The 9,664-nt window shown below is 45.5% G+C and overlaps 1 protein-coding gene across 3 annotated transcripts in view; it reads right to left on the reverse strand.

The window, feature by feature from the left end:
- The window catches only part of GOLGA3 (golgin A3), a 67,687-nt gene that overhangs the window by 21,503 nt on the left and 36,520 nt on the right, over positions 1–9,664 (reverse strand). For all 3 annotated transcript variants that reach the window (XM_003792889.3, XM_012807048.2, XM_023514968.1), the window contains 3 exons: positions 7,113–7,250; positions 5,619–5,780; positions 4,364–4,732 (listed from right to left, as the gene is read on the reverse strand). In XM_003792889.3, the coding sequence (XP_003792937.1) occupies positions 4,364–4,732; positions 5,619–5,780; positions 7,113–7,250 (669 nt within the window). The remainder of the gene's footprint in view (positions 1–4,363; positions 4,733–5,618; positions 5,781–7,112; positions 7,251–9,664) is intronic.

Below are 9,664 nucleotides of genomic sequence, written 5' to 3' on the forward strand. Positions count from 1 at the left end.
AAAAAAAAAAAAAAAAAAACAAACAAAACTGTGTTCCAATAAAATTTAATTTATAAAACTAGGTGGTATACTGGGTCCCCAGGTTGAGTCTGTCAACCCTGGCCTTGAATCCTGGAGGCCAGCTTATTCCCACTCACTGGGCACTTGTAAGAAATACAAACTCCCAGGCCCAACCCAGTGCTACTGAATCGGAATCTGATGTGGAAACCCCAAAGGATTCAGGAACAGGTAACATTTGTGAATGCTATTATATCTCAGCAAAAGTGCTTCTTAAGAATCTGGGTGCTTGGCGCCCGTAGCACAGTGGGTATGGCACCAGCCGTATACATGGAAGGTGGCGGGTTCAAAACCAGACGGGGTCAGCTAACCAACAATTGGCAACTCCACCAAAAAATAGCCAGGGCATTGTGGGGGGTGCCTGAGGTTCCAGCTAATTTGAAAGCTGAGACAAGAGAATCACTTGAGTTTGAGGTTGCTGTGAGCTGTGACAACACAGCCTTCTACCAAGGGCAGCATGGTGAGACTCCGTCTCAAAAACAAAAACAAAAAGAATCTAGGTGTTGCCCAGCGTCCATAGCTCAGTGGTTAGAGCACCGGCCACATACACTGAGGCAGGTGGATTCAAACCGACTCAGGCCTGCTAAACAATAACTGCAACAAAAAAATAGCCAGGCATTGCAGCAGGTGCCTGTATTCCCAGCTATTCAGGAGGCTGAGGCAAGAGAATCACTTAAGTCAAGAGATTGAAGTTGCTGTGAGCTGTGACACCATTGCACTCTACTGAGGGTAACACAGTGAGACTGTCTCAAAAAAAAAACAAAAACCTGGGTGTGAAGCCGGGGTGCACTGGCTCACACCTATAATCTTAGCACGTTGGGAGGCTGAGATGGGCGGATTGCTTGAGCTTAAGAGTTTGGGACCAGCCTGAGCAAGACCCCATCGCTAAAAATAGCAGGGCGTTGTGGTGGGTGCCTATAGTCCTAGCTATTCAGGAGGCTGAGACCGGAGAATTGCTTGAGCCCAGGAGTTTGAGGTTGCTGTGAGTTATGAAGCCATCTCACTCTATTGAGAGCAACATAGACTCTGTCTAAAAAAAAGAAAAAGAATCTGGGTGTGGGGGTCTGGCACAGTGGCTCACGCCTGTGATCCTAGCTCTCTGGGAGGATGAGGCAGGTGGATCCCTAGAGCTCAAGAGTTTGAGACCAGCCTGAGCAAGAGTGAGACCCCCATCTCTAAAAATAGCCAGGTGTTGTGGTAGGCGCCTATAGTCCCAGTTACTCAGGAAGCCGAGGCAAGAGAGTTACCTGAGCACAAGAGTTTGAGGTTGCTATGAGCTGTGATGCCACGACACTCTACTAAGAGTGACAAAGTGAGACTTGGTCTCAAAAAAAAAAAAGAACCTGGGTGTGGTGGCAGCACCTGTAGTCTCAGCTACTGAGGAGGCTAAGGTAGGAGGACCACATGAACACAGGAGTTCCAGGCTGCAGTAAGCTGTGATCACACCACTGTACTGAGGCCTGGGCGACAGTCAGACCCTGTCTCAAATCAAAGAATTAAAAAACAGCCAATTGATAAACATATCAAGGCTGTGCAGCTAGAAAGCACTGGTACATGTCATGTGACAAAGATGCTGCCACATATGATACATGAGGAAGCCCCATGATATTGAGTTTACATGTAGCTTTTGGAGCTCCATCTCTAGAAATGGGCAAGAGCCTGCTCATCACCCAAGGATTTCTCTGTTTGAATGATTCCTCTTCTAAGACAAGAATATATTCCACACAAATCCTAGTTATCACCCGAGTGTGATTAGAAAGTGAACCATTTTTTTCCCCACACTATGGAGGGTGGCTCCTTCAGACACCTTTCTGGGAATGATCAATGCAAGAGTCCCTAGTACCTGTTGATGGGTCCCCCATTATCTGCCCCTGGTCCCACAGCAGCTGCATGTAGGGGCAAAGGCTTGGAACCAGGCAAAGGGAGAGCCACGATCAGATAAACTTCCAACCTCACATGGGAAGTGCTGTTTCCAGACACCCGGCATATCCCAGCAAGGCTAGTGGAGTGATCAACACCTGGCAGGCTGGCGTCAGGGCCAGTCTATCTCCCAGTTAGGTTGACTCTGATCCCCAAGTTGGAAAAGCGGCTTGCTAGGGAGGCAAGAACACCACCACCACTACCTCATCTGTTTTGGGGTGAACCTGGATTAAATAACTACCAGTGTGCAATAACTACAGTACAGGTCTAATTCCAATATGATAACAATGCATGGTACCACCAAAAGCCTCTTTCAGAGATTTCCAAGTGTTAGCTCATGTTCTTACTGAGCAAAGAGTGAAATCAAGTTCAAAGGAATTCTGAAAATTCCTCTAAATTAACTCCTTCAACACTGTAACTACAACCATCTAGTGCAGTGGTTCTCAACCTTCCTAATGCTGCGACCCTTTAATACAGTTCCTCATGTTGTGGTGACACCCAACCATAATGGTACCACCATGATTTTGGAAGTACTCTACCAGGAAAACACCAGTTTCTGCCCACTGATGATTTGGAGCAATGAGTGGGAAGTAACTGGAAAATAACTTAGTATGGAGTGGTCAGTTAGCCTCCTTCTACTTTACTTTCCCAAAAGGAAGACAGATAATGACTTCCTCTTGCCCTGGCTCCTTACAGAGTAGGATTTATTTATTTTTTAAGTTCCCCCCCATTTATATATATTTAAACTTTTTAAGTTTTTCCCCCTCAACTCATATATATATATATATATATATACACAGAGTAGCATTTATTTATTTTTTAAGTTTCCCCCATTTTTATATACATAATTTTATATAATATATAAAAATATATAACTATATATATAACTAAATATATATTTATATAATAAATATATAAAATTATATAAATAGATATATATATTATTTTCTCTATACATATACATGTGTTTATTTGGTTTCCACTTTCTGCCTTCACAAAATTAAAAAGGCTTAAAATTAAATAATGGTAACAATGTTTAAGATAAGGACTAGAAACAAAAACCTGCTAAAGAATGAACGAAGATAAATACATTAGGAAAAGAAATCAATGATTGCTGCAATGAAATATTGAACAATAATAATAATAATGCAAAACAAGTAACTTTTTTTACTGGGGGTGATCCAGTGGGGCCACATGCCAGGAGGCACAACCAACTTTCTTGCAGCTCCTCCTGACTCTTTGCTCCACATCATCAGTGGGCAGAAACTGGTGTTTCCTGGTAGAGTACTTCCAAAATCAAATCATATATTTTATAAGTTATTTTTATGTTTACAGACTTGGGGGCATGAGTATAGTTCTGTTACGTGGATGTAGTGCATAGTGCTGAGGTTTGGACTTCCTGTGAACCCATCGCTGAAGTGTGTCCATCCACCAAGGTGACTTCTCACTGCACGACCTCTACCCTTTGAGTCTCTGTGCCTACCACCCAACTTTCATGACCAGGTATGCACATTACTTGGCTCCCACATGTGAGAACATGTGATATTTGACTTTTTTTTTTTTTTTTTTGAGACAGAGTCTCACTCTTTCACCCTTGGTAGAGTGCTGTGGCATCCTAGCTCACAGCAACCTCAAACTCTTGGGCTCAAGTGATCCTCTTGCCTCAGTTTTTCATTTTTAGTAGAGATGGGGTCTCACTCTTGCTCAGGCTGAGCTCTAGTAATCCACCCATATTAGCCTCCAAGAGTGCTAGGATTATAGGCATTAGCCACTGCACCTGGCTGGTATTTGACTTTGTGTTTCTGAGTTGTTTCACTTTAGAGTAGGATTTATTGCTCAACACCAATTCTACTTCCTCCACATCATTTGTCTACATTTTCAAGCATGTTTGCCTATATCAAAACCACAGCATGCTGTCAGTGCATCAGCTCTTCTCTGGCATGGTGCATTTGTCAGTGATGCTCCCAGGCTCCAGGAATGTGGTCCATGGGCCAGGCCCTGCTGGCTCGTGGCCCCCCAGTACCACCTCACACCACAGCTGCCCTGCCCAAGAGTCTGGTGGGGCCACATACCAGGAGGCACAACCAATTTTCTTGCGGTTCCTCCTGACTCTTTGCTACACATCATCAGTGGGCAGAAACTGGTGTTTCTTGGTAGAGTACTTCCAAAAGCCCACCCGAAACTCAATTTCCCAGGTCTGCGCTTCTCTACTCCCAGCAGCTATTGCAGGGCCAAAACCACAGACACTGGTCTGATTCTGTCCCCTGTGGAGCTGAGCCATAGTGGTCACTCACATTGCAAAACACATCCAAAAAAAGGACCAATCAGCACTCATTCTTGTGTATATGATTTTGACTCATAACAAAATGATAGCAGACTGTGTTACCTGGCTGGACTTGATGGCTAATTCTTCTCTCAACTGCTCTAAAATTCCAGACGTTTCCTCAGTACCTTCCTCTAAGCGTCTTGCTTCTTTGTCACATTCCTCCTTGCTGCTCCTAGCCGCCTGCAGAGCCACCTCCAGGACAATCTTCTCATTCTGCAGGAAGTGGATTGTGTCCTCTCTGGAGGCTGCCTCCCCCTGCAGCTCCCCCAGCCTGGCCTGCAGCTCGTCGAAGTGCGTCTGCAGGCTATCAAGGGCCTGCTCCCTGGCCCGCAGCACCTCCTGTGTTGAGGTGAGCTGCTTCAGCAGGCCCAGGTGTTCCTGCTGCAAATCCTCCAGCTGCTGGTCTCGCTGGTGCAAAGTCAACTTAACCTGGGAAAGAGGTAACAAGTTCAATACAGTGCTACTGATCTTACTCCAAGGATCCTACTGATCCTACTTTTCCCTGTTCAGATTTTAAATAATTTTAATTGACATCACTTTGGAAGGACTTTTTTTTTTTGCTTTTTATTTGTTTTTGAGACAGAGTCTTACTCTATCACTCTGGATGGAGTGCCATGGTGTCACAGCTCACAGCAACTTCAAACTCCTAGGCTCAAACCATTCTCTTGCCTCAGCCTCCCGTGTAGCTGGCAATACGTGTCTGCCACAATGCCCATTAGTTTTTTATTTATAATAGAGACAGATCTCACTCCTCTTCTGGCTGGTCCCCAACTCCTGAGCTCATGTAATCCATCTGCCTCAGTCTCCCAGTGTGTTAGGATTGAGTCCAGCCTGAGGGACATTTTTTTTTTTTTTTGGAGACAGAGCCTCAAGTTGTCCCCCTGGGTAGAGTGCCATGGCATCTCAGCTCACAGCAACCTCCAACTTCTGGGCTCAAGCAAGTCTCCTTGCCTCAGCTTCCCAAGTAGCTGGGACCACGGGAGCCCACCACAGCGCCCAGCTATTTTTTGGTTGCAGCCGTCATTGTTGTTTGGTGGGCCCGGGCTGGATTTGAACCCGCTACCTTGGGTGTACGTGGCCGGTGCCTTAGCCACGTGAGCCACAGGTGCCGAGCCCTGAGGGACATTTTTATGCAAAATTCTGACAAAGAAGAACAACACCAGGAGCAAACACATGGCCAGATCTGGACAGTAGCACAGTCTGATGATATGACCCTCATATAGGACTGTGTGACACACCTGACACTGAATAAGCCCATACAGCTACCTGTGTGCAGCCCTGTGGCATCTGGCCTGATGTGGTGGCAAGTACTTGCCTGCTCTAGCTGCTGCTCCAGGGATACTGCCGAGGCTGCTACCCTCTGTAGCCGCTGCCTCTCATCTTCGAACTCCTCCAGTCTCCTCTGGAGGTCTTCCTCTACCATTGTCTTCGCCTCCTGGATCTGCACAAAGGCTGCTTCTTGATCCAACATGTCAGCCTGGGCCCAGGAAATAACAGTGTTTTTCAAACAGCAGGAAACTTGACTATTGACAACAGCCAGCCAACCTCCTGCTTTATAGAGAACATGCTGCCTGGGAGACAGGCCTCCCAGCCACATCACCATCCTGTCTGCAGCTCAAGTGACTGGGGTGGACCCTCTGACCAGGCCACTTGGAGCTCCTCTCTCAGCCAGCCCAATACAGTCCTCCCCTCCGCTAACACACAGGCCTGGCCTAACATAGGTAGGCATACCACCCAGTTTTAAAAACTGAAGAATGAAGCTTCGTTGGCCATTTCTCCCATGAAGACAGGTGGGTGGCAGGTCCCTCCTTTGGAGGTGAGTGATAAAACATTCTCTTTTTACCAGAGTATCACTTGATACCACCTAGTAAACAAAACACAACACTAGGGGACCACAGGGCAAACATGGCATTCCTTACATTTGTACTGTAAAGGTGAGGCCTAACATCTAAATACACTTCTTAGGGCAAAAATTAGTGTTTTAGTTTATAATCTAAAACTAATCACTTAAATTTTTTTCAGCTCTTTGTCACTTAGTCTTGAAGTATTATAGCTGAAACAACATGACTCTCTTCCATCATTCTGGTTAAGTGGCCCCCATAAACCTATGGAAGAGGGCCAGGAGAGTACAAGCCCAGCACGCAGCAAGGGCAGCCAGGCACAAAATGCCATCTTGCACCTGCCCAGAGGTTTTATACTGTTTGTTTCTTACTTTTTCCAACAAGACATTAAGTAGGTATTATTATCCCCACTTTATAAAGAAGGAAATGAGGCTCAGATAGGTGAAGAAATCTCCCACAGCTAAAAAGAAAATAGCTGCCTAGATCCATCCAAAGCTATACACTTCCCATCCTCTGGGGAGGCTCTGGGCTTGCAGCTAGCAGAGAACATAACAATTCCACATGGTGGCAGGAGGATGAAATAACAATGCAGGCTGAGTGCTCAGAAATAAAAAAAAATGTCTATTATCGCTGGGCTTTGAAATGCTGTCAGTCACAAAGATGTACTAAACCATTTCCTCTCATCCTCTCAGCACCAAGCATTATCCCACTGGCAATGACCAGCTGCCTGGGAGCCAGGCCCAGGGTGGAGGAGAAAAACTCCATGGTGTGACTCACTTACAGGTAAGAGATGAGGGATGGGCTCCCCAAACCTTACAAAGCTATCACTGTAAGCTGTTGAAAAGAATATTAAAATATGTATGTGTGCATAATAAAAAACAAACTGTATCTATGTTTATGTGTGTCTATGTCTTCTTAATCTCACCAGCATGGCCCAAAGTCAGATAAATATCAGCCCCTGGCCTCACCTCAATGCTCTGGAGCTGAACAGCTATGCGCTCCTTCTCTTTGATGGACCTGTGTTGTGTTTCTGTCAGCTGGTGGGATAGGGACACATTCTCAAGTTTCAGGTGCTCCAGGAGGCCTGCCTGGGTCATCTGTCCAACCTTTAAAGAAAACATCCATAAGGTAAAAAATATTCAGCTTCAAGTAAGAAATGCAGACCAGCCTGTCCCAGAGGCTCCAGGGTCAGGGTCCTTGGTTGCCCCACACAGTGGCTCCCATGCATGCCCCAACCCATCATATGTTATCCACCACAAACATAGGCCACCTGGGCTCTATGTGCCCACATGGAAGGCCTACAGCCCAGACATCAGTGGTCATCACACTACTACTATGTAGCATGGGGTGGGACCTATGCAAAGTCCCTTCAGCTGCTGGGTGCAGTAGCATATGCCCACAGCCCTATCTACTCAGAAGGGTGCAGCAAGAGGATCACTTGGGCCCAGGACTTTTGAAGCTAGCCTGGGCTACATGGAGAGACCCCATCTCTAAAAACAAAGTACTTGTCAAAGGAGCATCTCTAAGTCCCTGCAGGTGAAGACCTTTTACTTTTTTTTTTTTTGAGACAGACTCTTACTTTGTTGCCCTTGGTAGACTGCCATGTCATCCCAGCTTATAGCAACCTCAAACTACTGGGCTCAAGCAATTCTCTTGCCTCAGTCTCCCAAGTAGCTGGGACTACAGATGCCCTCCACAATGCCTGGCTATTTTTAGAGGCGAGGTCTCGCTGTGGCTCAGGCTGGTCTCGAAGAACTGACAAAATTCAGCAGGCACCCTCTAGGCCTCACCCTCAGCCTGATGCCCCACATGCACCTTCCCAGAAGGGTTGTTCCCAGCCCAACCCAGCATCTGTCTGGGTCCATAGATGGTCTATTGCCCTTTCAACTAGGCAGCCCCTCTAGAAGGAGCCCAGAGCCATGACCCCCAGGGCAGAAATAGTTCAGCCGAGGAAGCTAAGAGCAGAAAAAGGAAGTGCAAGGGCTGCCTGTGCTGTGTGTGACCTGCTCCCATGTCAGAGCCAGTTCCAGTGAAACTCCCAAATCTCAAGGCCTGGCAGAAGCTGTGGGCTTCAGGTTCTAAATGAAGGCTACACACTGAACTTGCTGGGGCTATTTCAAGACAGTGAGAAGTGAGGCTGCCTTGCATTTTCTTCCCTTTCAGAACAGAGAGGGAAACTTGGATATGACTAAATTGAAAACGCTAATTAAATATTTTTAGGTTTTTTTTTTTGCAGTTTTTGGCTGGGGCTGGGTTTGAACTCGCCACCTCCAGCATATGGGGCCGGTGCCCGACTCCTTTGAGCCACAGGCGCTGTCCTAAACATTTTTAGTTTTTATTGTTATATAAGATGCAATAGTTTTATTAACTGAGCAGTAGTATTTTCCTGATTAAGTTATGAAGTAATATAATATGGAGCATGATGTTGTCTAAAATAAATATAAATAAAAGCAATAGGCTCGGCACCTGTAGCTCAAGCGGCTAAGGTGCCAGCCACATATACCAGAGCTGGCTGGGTTCGAATCCAGCCTGGGCCTGCTAAACAACGACAATTACAACCAAAAATTAGCCAAGTGTTGTGGCGGGCACCTGTAGTCCCAGCTCTGTGGGAGGCTGAGGCAAGAAAATTGCTTAAGCCCAGGAGTTTTAGGTTGCTATGAGCTGTGATGCCATGGCACTCTACCCAGGGCGACAGCTTGAGGCTCTGGCTCAAAATAAATAAATAAATAAAAAAATACAGTATATCATAGTTCAAAAATAAAAGAAAGAAAACTCTAATTAAGGAATGCTGAGATTGGGTTTCAAAGGTATTTCAAAAAAATGAGCCATGACTCTCAGACCACCACTCAGTATTTCCCTCTATTTCTGTTGTCAAAAGCACTTTCTGATTTTTATCAGGATATGTAAAACTGACTTACTTCTTCAATTATGTTATGTCTGGGCCAGATGTAGTGGCTCATGCCTGTAATTCTAGCATTCTGGGAGCTGGGAGGCCAAGGCGGGTGGATTGACTGAGCTTAGGAGTTCAAGACCAGCCTGAGCAAAAGTGAGACACAATCTCTACCAAAGTAGGAAAACTAGCCAGGTGTTGCGGTGGGTGCCTGTAGTCCCAGCTTCTTGGGAGGCTGAGGCAAGAGGATCACTTGAGTCCAAGAGTTTGAAGTTGCTGTGAGTTAAAATGCCACAGCACTCTATCCATGGCACAGAATGAGACTCTGTCTCTGAATAAATGCATGCATGCATGAATGAATGAATAAATAAAATGTTATCTCTGTAGCCTAAAAAGTGAATTAAATTCTATGACAATTTATTTCCAAGTACACTGTAAGCAGAACAAAGGCTTTTCTTTATGGTCCTTTGGCTTAAAAAATATGTAATATAAATTGAAGACAACTCCCGTTTTGTATATTTGTAAACTTGATAAAAAAAGAGGATTTGGTAAAATTAGTATTTTACATCTTCTACTTAGAAAATAAAGTGGCTCGGCGCCTATAGCTCAACCGGCTAAGGCGCCAGCCAC

Source organism: Otolemur garnettii, unplaced genomic scaffold, assembly GCF_000181295.1.
Source record: "Otolemur garnettii isolate 467f Iridium unplaced genomic scaffold, OtoGar3 scaffold00062, whole genome shotgun sequence".
Classification (NCBI taxonomy): domain Eukaryota; kingdom Metazoa; phylum Chordata; class Mammalia; order Primates; family Galagidae; genus Otolemur; species Otolemur garnettii.